Source organism: Hippocampus bargibanti, linkage group LG09, assembly GCF_051943395.1.
Source record: "Hippocampus bargibanti isolate YZ-2025 linkage group LG09, ASM5194339v1, whole genome shotgun sequence".
NCBI classification, from domain to species: Eukaryota; Metazoa; Chordata; class Actinopteri; order Syngnathiformes; family Syngnathidae; genus Hippocampus; species Hippocampus bargibanti.
The window spans coordinates 9968902-9988409 of record NC_142742.1 but is presented as its reverse complement, the minus strand read 5'-3'; the positions used below and the strand labels follow the sequence as shown (position 1 = coordinate 9988409).

The following is a 19508-nucleotide window of genomic DNA, read 5'->3' as shown; positions in this document are numbered from 1 at the left end:
TATGGATTGTTTTTCAGCATTTTTGACCATGACATTCATCAAGGAGGAGACTGTGCTGAGCGGTTGCGCCTTTTCGGCAGCATGAATATGCCAGTACTGTTTTTGAAAGGGAGGAATGTCGGTGCCATTCGACTGTCATCGCTGGACAGCTCTGGGGCCATTGTGTTTTTTTGCGCCTGTAATGGGCAGCATCTTCACAGCCCCGCTTTGTTCGGTGGAAGGTCGGTGCTGTTGGACAGTCTGCGGCTGGATGGATACATGGCTTGAGGAGCCCGCAATAAGAAGGAAGGAGCGTCAGCGCAGAGCGCCGATGCGTAGATGCAACTGTCGCGGGATGGAATTGAAGCTGATTTATGGGGGACAGGAGATGTGAGACGATCTCTTTTCGTCAATGGATGCTACAGCTGCGTGTTTGCTTTCAACATTTAGCTTGTAGTCGACGTGCACTTTCCACCATGATGTCCCTGATCCACTGGTGAAGAGACGCTTTGATCCTCTCCTCTTTCATCTGGAACTGCTTTATGTAACAAAGAGGGTACAGAAAGTGCTTAAGAATGAATGTCTCTCTGTGTCTTTGTGTTGTCATGTTATTTGTTATTTTGTTTTTTTTGTTCTTTTGACTTCAAGACGGCGCCGCGTGAGAGGCTGCCTTTCCAGCAGCTCCTATGTTTTGCTTTTCTACTTTCATTTCTTTCATAACTTTGCTGCTGTGAAATGTAAATTTCTCCACTGGGAGACTAATAAAGGCAAATCCAATCCAATCCAATTGTAAGCCACATTTTTAACAACCCTGCAATTTTGAAAAACACAAAAAAGAGAGAAAGATGCTTTGTCTATAGGAACATTGTTCTGTTCGACACGAGGGGGGGGGGGGGGGGATAAGAGGAGCTAACTTCTTGCTAGTTGATTTAAAATAGCATGTCATTGTTCGTTGTAAACTATTTCCAGCGGGTATATAATGTGTTGTGTGTATTGTCGGGTTTGCTGCTTAATGCTAGCCTGTGATGTTCCATCAATTTATGTGATTCTTGGTGGGACTGGAACAAACTAGCAAAACTATTTTCATCATAAAGTTATGTTTTGTTTTCCATTGCATTGTGTGTTTTAAATTGTTTCTTGTGTGGGCCCGCACTCGTCTGTGATGGTGGGTGCCGCCCCAAGGGTTCTCAATGTCCACTAAGCTTTCTCCAGCCCGTGACCACTTTGCTCTGCCATGCGAGGCATGTCCGCAGCCCCATCCCAGACGCTCTCAGCCCTGGCAAGACAGCCGTTTGTGGCCATTCCGGCTGTTGGTCGTTCATAATAACGCGACAGTGCGGTCTCTTCAGAAAAGAAGAGTGCATGTGTAGTAGATTGACTCAACCGGTGAAAAAGAGGGTGACTTCTACCTTTCTTCTGGTGGGACTTTGCCAGAATCAGAATCAGAATCAGAATACCTTTATTCGTCCCGCAATGGGGAAATTTGCAGTCCACAGCAGCAATTGAAGAGGGATGGGGTTGGGGTGGGAGTGAAAGGATAGAAAACAAGATATTCTAAGCATAACAAAAAAGAAGAAGAAGAAGAAGAAGAGGGAGCATTATAGGACACTGCCCACATGCCATGTGCAACAAGATTCTGCACACTATGAAAAAAATTACCAGTTTGCTGAACATATCGGGCTTTGTAGTAGCTAGCTCTTAGGTAGCTAGCCATTTTGCGTATTTAAAGACTGAGTCTCAGCTGTGAGACTGGGTGGGTATAAAAAGTTGACCAACAAATTGGTCGAAACAAAAAATGTATGCCTCAAAACTATTAATTATTAAATTAAAGGATACGGCTGAAATTATCAAAGGAGGAGTTTTCCAATAGATCTGGTTATAGTGCAGTTTTCATGCCAAACCACAAATAAAGACGTTTGACAGAAATATCAGTGCACAGGAGACCAGAACTTTAATTTTCCAACACAGAATCACAGTTTGAGCTCTTTTACACATGTTCCACACTGGGATCTTATTGGACAATGTTTCCCCTTGTGTGTCCTTTCACGACTTCAAAGTTTTCAGCGCTTTCCAAAACATAGAAAAACAGAAAAGGCACCTTGCTGTGCGTCTCAAAACCATGCGTGAGTGAGACACAGTCAGACAAATATACACTAGTCAGACAAATATACAAAGCCCCTTCAGGACCAGGGCTTACAATAACATTAAAGGGACTTTTTTGGGGGGTGGGGATGGGGGCTACAGTTGTCGCTACACAACAGGCGGGTTATGTTGTGTGCATAACTATGCTTGAGCCTCTGTGTGTTTGTATGTGAAACCACAATGTGGCCTGAACTCTTGTCGGCACACGTGTATGTGTGTGTATGTTGTGTGTAATGAAACAATAGCAGTTGCAGCAACAATGTCCGGAGGAGGACAATTGTTGCGTTTGTTTGCGGCAGTGCGGAAACAGGAAATGAGATCAGGCCGAGGGCACTGAGTGTGTGCATGAAGAGCTTAGGGAGAGGCTGTGCGGTGAATACCAATGACATATTAGCTGTCCTCGTGGGTTTATGGAAATGAGGATTGCATTATGAGCGTACCAGATAAAGGTAGAATTGACACTCATTCCAAACGATGTCACCTCAGTCTTGGATTCCTGATGTTTTCATTTCGGCTACAACTATCAAATCATTTTCAGGTCCAGTATTTGACCAATGATGCCACCGAGCTGTTCGTTAACTAATCCGACATTCTCAGCACTTCAGTTAGTGGTGCCACATTTTTTATTATATTATTTTTATTTGGGAGTGGATTATAATGCATGCAATGCATTAACTCATTCGCTGCCATTCCCAAATTTATTCGGGAATTGAAAATGTGACGTTGAGCGCCATTCCGGAATTTGTCCAGGTTTTGGTTTTTCTTGCGGGGTTTGCCGATAAAGCGTTGGTCAGACCTCTCGCAATGTTTTGCCCGTTCCACAAGGGGACAGCATTTGCCTTTTGTCCATGTTAGTGCTTTGTTACAGATTCAGCTGTTGTTAAAGCTATACATAAACCAATATGTATGTATTGCATTGTATTTTGGACACCCACCCTCATTTCAAACTCATATAACTCCAGATCCATATAATTATAAAAATAACTATTTGTTTCTGATGAAAGAAGAGTGTGTAAGATTTCTTATGCTGCATTGAATGTTTATGTAGTCCTAAAACTCAATATGCTGTGGCTTCTGTAATTTGAGTGAAAATGACAATAACCCTGGCACTAGAGTGGACACATTTTTGCACATCGTCTGGCAGTGAATGAGTTATCAGGTTACAGCTATCTTTAAATGTTAATTGTTGACACCTGCTCGAAGGAATCTCTCCTCCAGAGAACTCACATTTCGAGGTGGAGAACAGTGTCGCTCTATTCATAGCTTGCAGCAACTGAGGAGCAGTACCTGCAAGTCGTCAGGTCACTCACAACACAGAAGCTCACACGCCACCTGCTGGCTTTATGCCTCCGGTCACACATTCATCTTTTGAGGCCCAAAAACCCACAGCATCTGACACATTTCCATGGGACAGAGGAAAATGAAAATGGAGATGAAGAGTGGACAAAACTGCAGCAGTGTGAGCCATGTGAAAGGTTTGAGGGCACAGGGGCTCCTGTTATGGGTGTGAGGTAAATGTTGTTTTGATTCCAACAGTGCCATTTCCGCCTGAAAGCCCCGCAGACTTCAAAGCTCTCTTTTTTAGCACATCCAGCATTTAACACCTAATCCGTGGCCTCCTTTGATAATTCTGTTTTGATTTATTGTGGGGTTGCAGGCATTGTGGAAATAGGCAGAAAAAAAAAGCGTTCACAGATTCGCGTTCAAAAGATTGACATTGGCTCAGGACGTGAGCAAAGTTCACTGCTTGACCAAAGTTGATATTCAAGTGAAAGTCAAATTTCTCTGAGCTCATCACACAACTATTACTTTTTAAAAGTGGGCAGACAATTAAGTAGCACGTTTCCATTCAAACTCACGCTGTCAAAGTCCCTGGATAGCCAAGTCAAAGCCATTCAAATACAGACAGACTGATAGTTATAACTTGACTCTGTATTCAGCTCGTTGCTGTCATGTGTGTTTCAAACTACAGTAAAGTCTCGTTATATCGATATCGGATATATCGATAGTCCCGGTTATATCGATACTATTTCTATGCACGCACGGAGAAAATTACATGCAAACAGGGTCGGATATATCGATAGTCCCGGTTATATCGATATTTTTTCGGACTCCCTTGAATATCGATATAACGAGACTTTACTGTATTTCTGACTGTAAACAGAGATGTTCATAATGTATGGACCTTGAAAAAAATCAAGAAAAACCTATAAATTACTTTATTTCCCGAAAAAAAGAATGGACAACGTCACTCACAACACAATTTGGTGATACTGTTCATCTTCAAGTCCGTCCAATCACACTATTCAAGAGTCAACCATTCACCGCTGAAATTCCGCAGCTTCTCTGGCAGTGTACGGAGGTGAGATATTAAGGCAGCGCATTTGGAAACCTGGTAATGACTTAAGGGGGGTCAAAAGGATACCAGCTGCCAGTATGATAAGCGATGACACCACCCATGGGGACAAGCTTAATGAGTTTTCCTTTGCTGGGATATGGCCAAGTAATTTCGCAGCAGAGACGCAAACTAGGTGCGCAATATCCGGTCTTCTTCATCCAAACTGGCTGCTTATGTCTTTCCCCCTCCCCCACTCTGAGCACTAGAGTGGAAGTAAAAAGACTTGTGAGGGACTCAAGTTGAGTTTCAACATGCATAAATATACGGTACAGAGTTTAGCTCTCTTTATTTCAGGTGTCGGAGTCATTAATTAACGGGAGACTGAAAGTGCACTAAAGTAGACAGAATATTGCTCGTCGGTTGAGCTTTTATTCTTTTCAAATATATAGGCCATATTTTACAGGCGTGAGAAAGCAGCTTGAAATATGGATATGAAGCCTAACTATGGGGGACATTGTTGATTACAAATGGATTACGCAGGACAAAGAATAAGTATTATCTGTTTTGTTGTGAGGCATCATGGTACTTTTATAGTACCGGAATATTGTGTGTCCTCGTTTTAGGACCAGGTTTGAGATAACAAATGATGCGGCCACTCTACACAGTGGTAAAAGAAGTATTTTTCACATAAATATTGACTATAATTATGACTCTTCTATTGGCCCGATGTCATAAGTTAGCTATAAAATGCACCGCCGGTGGAACGCAACTCATTTATTCAGTCCCTGAGCATCAAATTGCAATATTTTTCAGGCCCAGTAATTATTGAAAACATTGAATTGAGGTACATTTGATTTATTTTCAACATTTGGAGTACAATCATTTTGTCAAGATGGCCCTTTAGTCAGTTAATTGCTGCTTGAGACGGGTACATTACTATTAAGGTTTTTCGTGGACACATACTGCATTGGAGAAGGAGTAAAAGTCATTAGAGTCTGGACATAAGAAATTTTGAAACGAAGTTGACCCGCCCTCAGTCCAATCGGACGTTCAACAAACAGTTCATACACACACACACTAAGGGAATAAATGGCTGCAATATTTAAAGACGCCCACCCTATCAGATGCCTGAAGGTCAGCCTAAATGACGTTCTGATCTGTCATCCAGCTCGCCCGTGTGTATGCGAGCGTGCGCTTGGAAGAGAAGCGCCGCCGCCGCAGCAGATAGCATTTAATTGAAGGTGGACGCTATCAGATAGCCTATGACTGAGCTGTCAGTCAAGATGCGGGCGCCACGGTAACGCTCAAAGGAGCTGTGTGCACCGCTGACGGCGCTGCAAAACTGCTGTCTTTTAAGTTGCGGGCAAATGAGAGAAACGCCTGACAAGACATAAACAAGCACAGTAGGACAATTTTGTTACGTTTAAATGATTTGCAGGTGGAGAGCAGAACTTAATATGTCAAGTGTCATAGATTAAGACAGTGGAACCTCCAAATGTAGTTCCCCAATGGAAATAATGTCAAATTAATTGATTAATTCCAAGATCATACTGTTGACATCAGAAAACCTGCTCAAATTATGGACGTTGCTTCCAGAGTGATGCCATCACCCAAAAAAGTTATTTAAGTGCGCATCTGGATTACAAATGTGTGTGCATTTTTAATCACGGTTAAGGGAAGCCACAACCTTTCCGTTTTTATCGCGGTTCTCTGTGGAGGCATCAGAGATTTGCTGACATTTCGTGTGCCAGCACACAAATTGCTGGTTTGGTGAACTTTCGAGATTTTTTTTTCATGAGAATTTATTTTGACATTCTTGATCCTGTACAGGACTCCAAAAATATTGCATATATATTTATATCTATATATATAATATTATATTTTTGTTTGTGAAATTGAATTACATTTATTCTCCACAGGGCGGCTCGGTAGTTGAGTGGTTAGCACGCCGGCCTCCCTGTGTGGAGTTTGCCTGTTCTCCCCGGGCCCGCGTGGGTTTTCTCCGGGTCCTCCCACATTCCAAAAACATCCATGGCAGGCAGATTGATCACTCCAAATTGTCCCTGGGTGTGAGTGCCAGAGTGACTCTTTGTTTGTCTTTGTGTGCCCTGTGTGTGCTGGCAACCAAATCAGGGTGTCCCCAGCCTTGTGCCCAAAGATGGCTGGCATAGGCTCCCGCACCCTCCGCCACCTTAATGAGGAATAAGCGGTACGGAAAATGGATGGATGGATGGATATTCTCCACAGTGGATGAAAATTAATTGTTTGTATTTTATCTGCACATGTACATTTGTGTCTTTGCACACTCAACCAACCCTCATTTCTTCGCCAGCCAAACACTTCTAACACTGTCAACTCAACCCCCCCATCCCCTCCCCGGTGTGTTTTAAATAGCGCTCAGGGCCTTGCCAAAAGTTTTTAGTATATATCGGAGGCTGAGAAAAAAAGCGGACCGCCACACCTGCGTTTTAACACCACTGATGAGAGGTGAGTGAGGGATAAAATCATAAAATGACGTCACCATTCCCCATTCGTTTTTCCTCTCACAACGGCCCTTTAAGGATGAGGGGAAATCTCGAGAATGGGTTGGAAATTTGAGATATGGAAAATATTGCCAGGTCCCAATCATAATTAACATTTCCCAAAGCATTGGCCAGATGGAGATAAGAAATTTCTGCGTCCACGCCACCATTTTTGGCCTCTCGGTTTTTACCCTTATACTAAAAAAAAGATCGCTAATATACTATACAGGGGATTTCACAGCTAGCGCACACGTGGAAGCAAGCTCAAGGTACATTCTCTGAGAATAGAACGCATAATTCCATTAAGACCAACCGCTGATTTCCCCTGGTTCCAATCACCACACCTAATTATATCAAAGCTATCTGCCGTTTTCTCTTTTCTTGTGGACGTAACAAACGCAGGTGCGCAAACTAAAATGACAATGACAAAGTACGTGAGTGATAGTAGCGCCAGTCCTGTTGCGATGTCCTTTTGCATGACAGTGTGTGTCTGGTAAGGTTAGCATTAAATCATCTCATGCACCGGGAGTTGGGGTGGGGGTTCGTGGGGGTGGGGGGGGTTAATTAATTTAGTAGCTTTCCTGGCAGCTTGTAAACAAAATGCTGACTTAACAGTAGCAGCTCATTGCCGCGTAGCAAAGAAAAGTGGAAACGCATGACGGTCAGCTCAGCACTAAAAGAAGTCAGTGTTGGAGTTATATACTTTTATACTTCTGATCCTTAACTGGGTGAGATAACTAATTTATTGTTATATATACAAAGTGCAGATTCCAGTCGTCAACAACAACCTCAATGGATTATTAACTCATTCATTGCCATTCCCGAATTTATACGAGAATTGAAAATATGACGTAGAGCGCCATTCTTGAATTTGTTTGGGTTTTAGTTTTTCTTGCCATTGTGCCGATAAAACACAGGTAAGACCTCTGGCAATGTTTTGTCCCTTCAACAAGAGGGCAGCATTTTCCTTTTTTCCATGTTAGCGCTTTCTTACAGGTTCAGCTGTTGTTAAAGCGCTACATGTATTACATTGTATTTTGGACAGCCACCCTCATTTCAAGGTCACATAACTCCAGACCCATCTAATTTAGGAATTAACTTTTTTTCTGATGAAAGAAGAGAGCCCAAGGTTTCTTACGGTGCATTGAATGTTTATGTAGTCCTAAAACTCAATATTCTGTGGGTCCTAGAATTTGAGTGACAATGACAAAAACCCTGGCACCGGAGTGGACACTTTTTTGCACGTCTGGCAGTGAACGAGTTAATGACACATGGGTACTTACGTCTGGGTAGTCTTTGACAGGCACAAACAGTTTTTCCTGTAGGTAGACCATGGGTCCCACAGGCTCAGGCAGCTCCAGAGGGCGTCTGTCCACAAGGCCATTGACTGTGTCGCTGTACATGTGTTTGCGAACTCTGTTGATCTCTGAAAAACGAACACAAAAAGAGTGGTCAATCAATTGGAAGTACACACATCCGTTTTTTTTTTACCTCAGTAACTCAAGTGTCACTCCTATTGATTCTTTTCTGCTTTGAGGCAAAGCGTTAACGTAAAGCTTGTTGAAACAAAAGAAAAAACAATTTGACACAGGGGGACTAACCAACACTGGCCAGGTTTTGACAGCTAGCAATTATTCAAAGCAGCAGCTGTACACAATGGACACAGGCGGACTGCATAATGACAGGCTAAAAGGGCACGCAGTGAAACAGTAATCTGCAAGCAGGTCATTGGGGTAGGGAATGGGGAGGGGGGTGGAATCAATGTCTGTAGTTGCAACACAGACATTACTAAGTGACACACATTTTGGTCACATGTGCTTGCTTGTTTTGCCCCCCTTGAAGCCATTTGCAGCCGAACATGCAGAGTGTGTGCCAACACATCAGTTGGAAGAACTTTATATCAATGCAGCGACAGATAAGATTTAAAAATTATCTCCTACTCGCCTCCAAGTTTTAACCTTGCACTGTAACTCATTTGACATGTGGGTCAGATGAATGGGAAATGAATCTGGAACATGTTAAAAATAATGCAATTTTGGAGGCCACTTCTATGGTTACAGATATAGATTAAAATAATCCCCAAGCTCCAAAAACAGAATGACACACTGTGTTGCTTTGCGGGGGAATTACTGCTTCAGACTGTGTGATTGATGGATTTGTCGATAGACGGACGTGAACATCTGGATTGCAGTATGAGTTGATGACACCTCTGGGACAATATCCGCTTTGTGTCACGGACCCTCCCATATGAGGTCAGCATTCGGGTACGGCCATTCTCTCAGTCACCCAAACTAATCGAGTGCAGGCCTCCGTTATGCCTTAAACAGAATTTTGATTGCTATTTGGAAGCGAGCAAAATTGTCAATCAAAATGCATTGGCGACTAGTGATATTATAGGACATGTCATTTAGTGTTTTTGTTGTAAAGACAGTCTGGGTCCCCTTTTCCACTTTTTAAAAATACATTCAGACTTGATTAGGAGTGGTCGCTTTCCCCATTGCCTGTACGGCTGCTCAACACTGTCAAGTTTTGCTTTAATCATACGGCGTATGAAGGAATGAGTATCAATGTTCGCTAATTTTATCATGCCCACCGCCGTTAGGCATTTACAGTAATCTTGATTTTACTAGCATGTTAGCAAAGCTTTGTGCTGAACTATAGCATTTTTCTGATGAATGTACAAATTTGACTCATGTTGCCATCATCAACCAACCCCCACCCCCCCGCGATAGGTTCATCTTTAGGACAAAATTCTAAATTCTACTTGCCAGTCCAAGGTTTGCAACATTATATACGTCCTTGTTGAATGGATTTATGACGAGCCTTTCCATAAAAACACAGACTGCAGACTGGCGAAATGACAAAGCCGTTTTCAGTGGCTGTTAAGATTGATTGCCAGTGTGCACAAGATGTTCACTCGGTGCTGAGTGTTTGAAAAGGCCGACCGGCAAAAATATTTGCAAAGATAACACAAAGTGGATGATGTAACGAAAGTGATCTATAAAATTGGCTATCAACCCACCAAAATATTTTTTAACCTAGTTTTATTTTATTCAGTTAATTTTAAATTGTTTCACTTGGACCCCAAAATTAAGAAAAGTGTCACTCCACTACTAGCACAACACCACGTTCCCTACAGCCTATCTATTCTATCTATTTCCTCTTGCTGAAATGCCACATTAACATAGGGGGCCGTGCTAGTCTATCAGTGGAGACGTGTAGCATTTGACAACCTCTAATTTCAATGCAAGGAGTCCTTTCTGAAGCGCCGCACTCACCGAAAAATTACCCCACACCTCGCCCAAGTGACAAAATCATTTGTCTAGCTGTCCGGCGTGGCAGAAAAGGCTGATTGTGCGAGAGAGATAAGGGAGGGGGGGACCGAAAGTCGCGATCTTGGGAGAAGAAGAGACAAACGAGAGACAAAGGGAATATCACCAGACAAGGGCAGGCCAGCCAACGTTGTGGCACATTTCTGTGATATCTCAATTCTCCAACGCCTCCAAGAATTTAATAGCACAAATATGCATGATAGCATTTGAAAGCAGAACGCCCCTGGTGTTGTCCAGGTACTTCCATTTAGTGCCACTGTTTGAATAATTCGGAATCAGTAGCAATTAGCAGTGATATCAGTTATATCTAAGTAAATTTGACTGAGACCGGCGTGGTTCCTCTTTGCATACATTCAAGTGTGCTTGTTCAAGCTAGTCATTTCCACTGCCACTTGAGGGTTACTGTCAAACTAAACATCAAACAAAGAGAATGACACGCTGTATCGTCATACCGAGCAATGTGCCACCATCGCATCTTCTGCAAGGTGACTCGGCATACCCTCTCACATACCCGCGCATACCGCTTTTCTGTCACCCGCCTGTCAGTTTAGCTAAAAGGAGGGAGGCAAAATGCATACAAAGTCATTCTAATGGTCCATTTTTCCTTAGACAAAAGCAGAGGGAGACTGAAAAATCGCCCATGAGTCAGGTTACAGGGTAGAGAGCGAGAAGAAAAGAACCGCTGAGCAAGCAGACTGCCGCTGTATTCACACTTCTTTCCTGCCCCACAGACTCTCCTCAATGTCTGCTAAAACTGCTCATTTTAGTTGTATCTTTTTTTTATTCTCTCAATTATTGCCCTATTGCCTCCAATCTGCAGGGACAAAAGGGACGCGTCAGCGTGTGGACTCGATCTTCAAGTGCAATAGAAACAAATTCATCTTGGAATATTCTCAAAAGCGCATCATTAACTGCTTTGTACGCTTGCTGCAAAGTGATTTTTGGCAGTAAACCATTGCGAGTTGAAAGATTTAGTGTTTATTCTGCCAGAAATGTGATCGTAAATGAGCATGCGGGGGGTGAGGAGGAAATCCACGTATTGAAATTAGGGTGGAGAAAATGATGAGGTGGACACGGAGAAAATGGGTCAGAGATACTTTTTAAACGCACCGGCCCGTGTGATCAAATGAAAGTAAACACTGCGTCGAGATAAACTTGGCGAGCAAGGCGGAGGGGAGCTCAAAGAAGCCTGACAAAGGTAAACAAATTCAATTAAATCAGTCCCACTTGAATGAACATGACTTCTGATTTGGAGCACAGCGTTCATTAAGGCAAAATAAAACTTCAGCGATGTGCGTTTATCAATACGGTTGCATTACGATGAAATTGCTTTTCTTAGCCTATGGAAAAAAAGTATCAAGTCAGCCATCAAACTGTCGTTTAAGTACACATACCTCCTCCATTTACATTTTTTTTTAATTAAGCAAGTGCAGGCAATTTCTAAAAATGAATCTAAATGACTCCGAATAGCCAAGTCTAAATGATTCATGCAGGTCTAAAACCGATGGCTAAAATTGACCCGAAACTATGAATTATGGAAACATGGTGACTTTTGTGTGAATGTCGCCTTTCCTTACTATGAGGAACACCCACAATGGAAATCAGTTTGCATTAAGCCACAATGACCATGAGCAAGTATTTGCACTGCCTCTTTCCGTAGATACAGATGTTCCGTTAAATCTTTCCGAAACAAAAACATACGGTGATGACCATGAAAAGATACATTTAACTTTCCGGTGCTGTCAAATAAAAGTCTGAGATATGTTTTTATGAAACACTTGGCTAGAAAACACTGTAATTTCCAGACTACAGAGTGCACCTGATTATTAGACATAGCCAGTACATTTTTAAAGGAAAAAGCATTTTGTATAAATGAACCATACCAGATATTATACAATATTGATCATTGATCATGATCATCATATAGGAAGATCTATATATATATATATTACAATATTATATATATATATATATATATATATATATATATATATATATATATATATATATATATAAATCCGATTATAAGGCTCGATTTCGGCTTTTGCGCAAAATACGGTAGTTGGCCGGACGTATCTTATTAAGCTTCAATAAGATGCCCAAGTAAAAAATCTGTGGTAGCTCACGAAAACAATCCCTATCAGAGCGTAGGAGGTTCTGCAGTACTCATGTCAACATATGGGATTGTGGCATACATAGTAGCTTTTCTAAACTGATTCATCCGCAGAGTTCATGAATCCAGACGTGATGTGGATAGAAGTGCTATCCCCACTCCAGATGGAAAGATCTAAAGGCCTGTAGACAGAAATGACAGTGCATTTTGTTGGCACATACGGACGGCGGGAGATTTATGATCCGTGTATATGAGAGCGCGTGTCAGGGATTCTCCAAAGGCGCGTTGGATGAAAAGCTCCTGCGTCAACTCTTTAAGTACATAGGCCACTAAATAAAAGACTGGGGGGGTAACAAGGTTTCCCGATGCGCTCCTCTGGGAGCGAGGTGCAGAAAGTAATACCGTGGGTGGCTACACAGCAAACAAGACAAAGAGGAAGTGCTCTCATCCGGCCTCCCCTGGTAATAAACGGACGCTTTGGAAAAATAATGCCAATAACAATCAGCTTCATGTTTGTCCTACTCAATGATGCAGATTTGCATTGAGTGTACACAAAGCCGGTGTGTGCATGCATATTGCATCCAAAAAGCCCCAGAAAGCGGTACGCTACGCTCTGTGATCATCAATAATGAGGCTGAAGCAGGCCAAAAACACATGCACACACAAAACGTGATTTTGGTTCAACTACAGTTCAAGCAATGCACTGGAATGTGTGCCCTGGTACCAACTTAACTAAATGTACGATATATGTATAAAAGCAAACACCCAGCTTAACATTAAAACACCCACACATCTCAGCTAATGAGCCAGTGTGTTTGAAGGCAGGAATCCCCTAGGACCTTAGCCAATGGAGAAAAAAAAGTGCTTCCGAGAAATATCTGTTAAACAAATATCGCAGGAAACTGGCAGGAAATAAAAGAGTCACACCTCATTTTTTTACTCACTTCACTAACCCAGGCCGCCTCATTGAGAGTCTGGCGACATAGAAACTGCAGGAAAACAGATTAAGGAGAGCCATTTAATTTCTATTATGGTCTCTTTCTCACAGACATCCAGCAAAATTGTCACAGAGCCCTTGAATGTTTTTACCGTGTTTTCCACACTAAAAGGTGCACCGGATTATGAGGCGCACCTTTAATGAATGGCCTATTTTGTCTTTTTTCATGCATTATAAAGCGCAATCTATAATGCATAATCTACATGGAGCTATGCTCAAGGAAATGAAATCTTGCGATTAGCATAGTTTACTCATTCACTGCCAGATGATGTGCAAACATGTGTCCACTCCAGTGGCAGGGTTTTTGTCATTTTCACTCAAATTGCAGGACTCACATAATATTGAGTTTTAGGCCTACATGATTTCTAATTCCTAAGTTATATGGGTCTGGAGTTAGATGAGCTTGAAATGAGGCGGCTGTACAAAAGGCACATGCTGCCCCCTCGTGGGAGGGAAAAACATTTCCGGAGGTCTGACCAGCAGTTTGTCTGTCAGGAATGGCGCTCCACGTCATGCATTTCAATACCCGAATAAATTCTGGAATGTCAGCGAATGAGTTAATGTTGGTTAACTGCGACAAATCAAGGCACGTCATTGTCAAGGCACAACTAACGTGTGTCCACTCAATGTAAGCGATATATTCACAACAAAAGAATTTTTCTGACTTTGATTGGTCATGCCTGGAGAGATGAGGTCATCGTTTGCCAACAAAAATGCTTTCAAGAATTGCAATTGATGGTAAAAAGTGAGTCTACATTATTGAAAGGTTATATGGTGACAATGCACATTGGAAAAAAAGTGCAATCAATCGTTAAAACATCTCGGGCACAAGAAAGCTGGTAAAATGGGGGCAGGGCGTTGCATTTCACATCGCAGAAGTGCCTTCAAGATATTGCCTGAGAATCCATTTGTTGACAGACAACCCTGGTTGCGTATGCAAATACTAACGTTATCAAGACAGGCCGAGCTTTTTGTTATAAGCTGTTTTCGGGCTGCAACCGTCTAACAATTGTATTGATTGCCCCATCGATGAATCAAATCCATCTTTGCTTGCTTGGATTTCCAACAAGAAACCAGATTGTCTTGGTTGGAATCTTCATCCATCAACGTCTAGTGAAATAAAATGAAATGGATCGGATGGTGTTGCAAACATCAAGAGATCAGGCATAGACGCTATGCTCGCCTGCGGACCAGCCCGCACCATCTTCCAAACGCACCGTCGTGTGTGGGTGTGATGGCCTGGCTCGGAAGAGCAATCTGCAAAACCATTAATCATAGGCCGTCGTCGTAAAATACACAATTTCTGTGGGTGCCAATGCATTCGGAATGAGGAGGTGAAAAAAAGGCACTCGGAATATCTGTGATGTATGTGACGACGGGTTACAGCAGCGTGTCCACGGGTGTCGCTGGTGTGCTGATTAAACAAAACACACGCCAGACGAGGAGAAGCACTGGAAGAAAAAGGCAAAGATGATGAAAGACAAACAAGCCATGGTGAAATGTGACGCAGACAAAGGGACGTTTAAGAGCAGCCGAAACTGAAAAGGATGTATGTCGCACTCAAAAAACGCCACAAAATTGGCATTTTTTCTTGGAAAAAAGCACAACATTTCTAAAAATAACAAAAAACTAAAAAAATTTCCCGCTCACATAGTGTTCTCAGCACTGTTTCTCCACCCCCCACTAAAATTAGCAGGCATCACATTTGATGATGTGCAACCTCTCTTTGGGGGTAAAGTTCTGGCAATGGAGGCGGCTCAATGAGCCATAGACGTGCCAGTTTCGTGCACTCGGCGAAAACTCCCAGGGAGTGAGGTAAAAGAGGCACGGAAAGCCGTCTCAACACTGAACTGTGACGTCTTAATCGTTGCCGAGAAAAAAAAGTCAAACCCACAGAATAGTGCGTTTTAGGACTACATAAATATTCAATTCAGCGTAAGAAAAGTTAAATGATGCTCTTTCATCGGAAAAAAAATGTAATTCCTAAGTTTTATGGGTCTGGAGTTACCTAAGCATGAAATGGGGTAGTTCTACAAAATACAATACAATATATACATATGGATTTATGTAGCGCTTTAATAACAGCTGAAGCTGTAACACAGCGCTAACATGGACAAGAGGAGAATGCTGCGCCAGACATTGCCAGAGGTCTGACCAGTGTTTTATCAAATTCGGGAATGGAGCTCACGCTTTTCAATTGGCAGCGAATTCTGTACTCTGAACTCTGTAAATGTGAACAAAAACAATTCAGTTTGGGCTGAATGTTCAGCAAACAAAGCACATCTCTCATTGGTGCACCTTTTATCAGTCGTCAGGAACATGCAGCTCAGTACAAAAACAAGAATACACAAGATTGGCAAACTCAAAGCGCTCCTCCCAAAAAAGTACATACACATCTTTTGTTTCTGTGCGTCAGGGGAACTGTATGCAGGTTCAGACTTGTAAGCATTTACCCCCCTTCACCCGCCTCCCCAACCTCCGACACTCACAAGAAAAATCAATGTCTTTGGAGTGTCGCAACGACGCAGAACGTGCTAACTTTACCTTCCGGTTGAATCGGGAACACAAACAAAAACGAGGCTAAAGTGGAGATGCGCGAGTCACTTTTTCTTTTTTGAACCCACTACGACTGTCAGAGAGTTTGTTGATGTACACGCAAAGCGCAAGCGACTGGAAACAAGCCTGCAGTACCATTTCCCCCTGGAAAAAACACCCCAAACACACACTGTCCACATCAACTAAAGCACAGGATGCATGTTGTAAGCTGCACCGCGCGATGTGATAAAGAAATGGAAGAATAACAGGATGAAGACTCAGGATGCGCGCTGACGAGACTGTGAAGAGCAAGTCGTGGTCACGTCTTCTGACGGCTGAACTTGAGTACCACATAATGTTCATAGACCTGTGGCACAAACACTGAAAAGACTTCCCGGAGGCCAGGGGAGGGTCGCCTACAACCCGTGAGTTCAGATCAAGCCCACAGGAATATTTAGTCTGAGACGGCATTCAGTTGTAAAACAACTAAATGCATCCCAGTGATGACAACACCGAAAGTTGGTAAAGCCGCTTTGGTCAAACAACAATGGCCGGAAAGGTTCAGCGGTCAAAGATCCCGGCAAGGGTAGGGGGAACAAGAGACGTGAGGAGGAAGGAAATGCTCAGGATGTGGATGCAGGTGGTCAAGATGATAACTTTGCTTCCTGTCCACACCTCAAATACTGAGACCATCAAGCAAGATAATCTTTTCGTACTTGCCACCATGACATTTTCCAAAATCATGATCGATCGTGCACAAATGCAGCCCTTTTTGGTGGCTGGGATGATTAAGTTGTGGCGGGGCTGCGCAAGGAATATGTGCACATGTTTGGATATGTGCACCGAGGCACCCGGTCAAGAGGGCCAGTTCTGTCCTGGGGTGCTCGCTGGACTCTCTGCAAGAGGTGGGCAACAGACGGATGCTTGCTAAACTAAAAGCTATGATGGACAGTCCCCCCCACACCCCCTGACAGCACTGGGTCGCCCCTTGAGCCAGAAACTGTTACACCCATACTGCTAGAAGAAGAGGTACCGCCGCTCGCAGTTACTGACTGCCGTCAGGCTTCTTGATGATCACACATGAAAAAAATATATAGAAAATTAAAAGAAATACCGATTTCTTGCATTGTGAATAGCACAGCCACCTTATGTTGACTCAAGAGAGTTACATATATCAAATGCTTTTTATACTTGCACTATGTACAGTTCTTTTTATGAAACATTTTTGCGCAGTTATACATTTCAGTCTTCTGACATTTCTATTATGCATAGAATACTTTTTACCCCCCCCCCCACACTCCTTTCAATTTTGCTGCAGTAGATTGCAAATTTCTCCATTGTGGGACTATTAAAGGCTTTCTGATTCTGATATGACGAGTGGACTTCAGGGAAAGACATGAAGAAGACCTGTTGCAACACTAAGGTGACTTGATCTTCAGACAAAATTTAGACAAAAAACAACTTCAAAGTGTGTTTATTGTAGTTTTACGGAAATACTTCAATTACGGGTTTCAAATAAAAAAGTAAGGATGTGAGTGCTCTCATTGAGGATTTGTTCCGATATGCCGAACTGCAGTGCGTCACTGGTAAAATAGTCTTGGCGTCAGATCATTATTTGTAGTATGCACAATATTGTAAGTGATGACCACTTACACAGGAAGTCCAAGCGAACATATATAATCAATCCTGACATCAAAAGAGGAGTTGAAAACCTTCAGAGAAAAATAAACCCCCAATTGTCCATTCGTCCCCAATAGAATCCTGTATTCCCTTCCAACCAATAAGCGGCGGCAATCAGACAGCGGTTGTGAACACTTAATTGCAACGCTTCGACAAATAACATCGGCAGCCTGCCAAAAAGTGCAGCAACGAGAATGTGAGCAAACAAGAACGAGCGCATTCCCTTCATCCCCCTGTCATTACAAGGGAATGAGGTCACTCTATTACTCCACCAATGCTTTGATGCCAGGAAACGGGAGACAAAAGCGAGCAGGGTGCTGCCTGCACGTTTTACTTTTCATTTCTTTTAAGTCTTGTGTTGTGCGACTGTTACCAAATGGCTCGACAGAAAGAGTAGACATTTGCTCCTGAATATTGGGGTGGTGTGTCAACTGCCATCGAGAGACACGTGTATGAAAGCTTCGTTGCTTAGATCTTGGTGTGAGGTGAAGGAAATGTGTTGCTGCTTATTGTGGTAGGAAGGCAACCGCAAAAAAAACCTAAAAATAAATTATTCCTCGCCTCCCCGGATGGAGTGTAATATTTTTTGGCTAGTGGATCAATTTTGTCTAGTCTACTGGGTCAAAAGTAACGTTTATAACGTGGGGAGGGGGTAGAGACATGCTGAAGAAAAACACAAGAAACCCTTTTCACGCTTAAGGTTTCACCGACCATTTGAACAGGAGAGCTTTGCAAATCCGGGAGGGAGACTGCACACAAGATTTCAGACAGCGTGTTGTTCTCGAGCAACATTTAAGCCTGCGAGTGATTGTGTCAAGAGCCTACGTGCATTGCTAGCATCCCCGAGCACAGGGCGGCGAGCGCTTGGGCTGATGCAAAGCGACAGGCCACGTTGTGGGCCTTTAACATCACCACTGGTCCTCACTTGGATGAGGAGAAGGTGCCTACGGGTAGAATATCTCTCACACAAGTGGAGAACGGGGGTTGCAAAAAGAAAACATATGGAAGGAAGAGGGCAAAATGAAACGCAGAGGAAGAGATGATGAAGAGACAGATGAGGAATTGGGGAGGTGGGGGGAGGTCACTCCGGTCAACGTAGAAATATTAAAACAAAGACAAAGCCAGTAAAATGAGTCACTCTCTTTGGACGGTGATTGTCTGCTTCGGAAAACATGACAAGGGGTGATCTTGCCATCTGCCGAATGGTAAAGTGCCCCCCCAGTAGCTGGTGCAGTTCTTGTAAAGCTTCGAGAAACTCAAAGACATTGGGAGGTGTGTGAACATGACGGAGTAAATACAATCCAGGAGCAGGTGATGGGTGAGTAATACGAATAAGAGGTGACAGCGGGACTAAGAGACAAGTCCATCTCCGGAAAGACTTTAGCATCTTAAGGTGTCGACAAGTTCTGGCAACTTGACGGCTTGCCCCAGCGGACGCCTGCCTAGGCTGTAGCTTGTCACTATCAGCATTGACTAGCATAGGCATCGTATTCTTAGACAAGTTTTGTCTACGTGCAGTGGTACCGTGACTTGCTTGTCGAAAAGGTTGCAAAAATATGCCCGAAACGTCATCAGGATGCTTAGAGGTGCCGTGACCAGCGCACCTCGCAAGTCACATCATCTGTTGCTTGTCCGAACACAGACCTTCAAGGAAATGTTTACACCAGACATTCTTGAGATGTAATCAAAAGACAGCCTGTACCTAAAATACACCTGCCCCCACCCAAAAAAAGATGCCTTTCAACTGCCCTGTCCCAATAAGCCGGGTGCACGCTAGAGCTGGGTGATGTGACGATAAAACATATTTTGCGCAGACCACGGAAATATTTTTACAGTGCCACTTCTCTCATATGGCTTTGATCGTTACATC

The 19508-nt window shown here is 43.0% G+C and overlaps 1 protein-coding gene across 5 annotated transcripts in view; it reads right to left on the bottom strand.

Annotated features, from left to right (window-relative positions):
* Positions 1 to 19508, bottom strand: part of qkia (QKI, KH domain containing, RNA binding a) — a 77016-nt gene that overhangs the window by 48542 nt on the left and 8966 nt on the right. For all 5 annotated transcript variants that reach the window (XM_089005267.1, XM_089005269.1, XM_089005265.1 and 2 more), the window contains exon 2: positions 8265 to 8407. In XM_089005267.1, coding sequence (XP_088861393.1) covers positions 8265 to 8407 — 143 coding nt within the window. The remainder of the gene's footprint in view (positions 1 to 8264; positions 8408 to 19508) is intronic.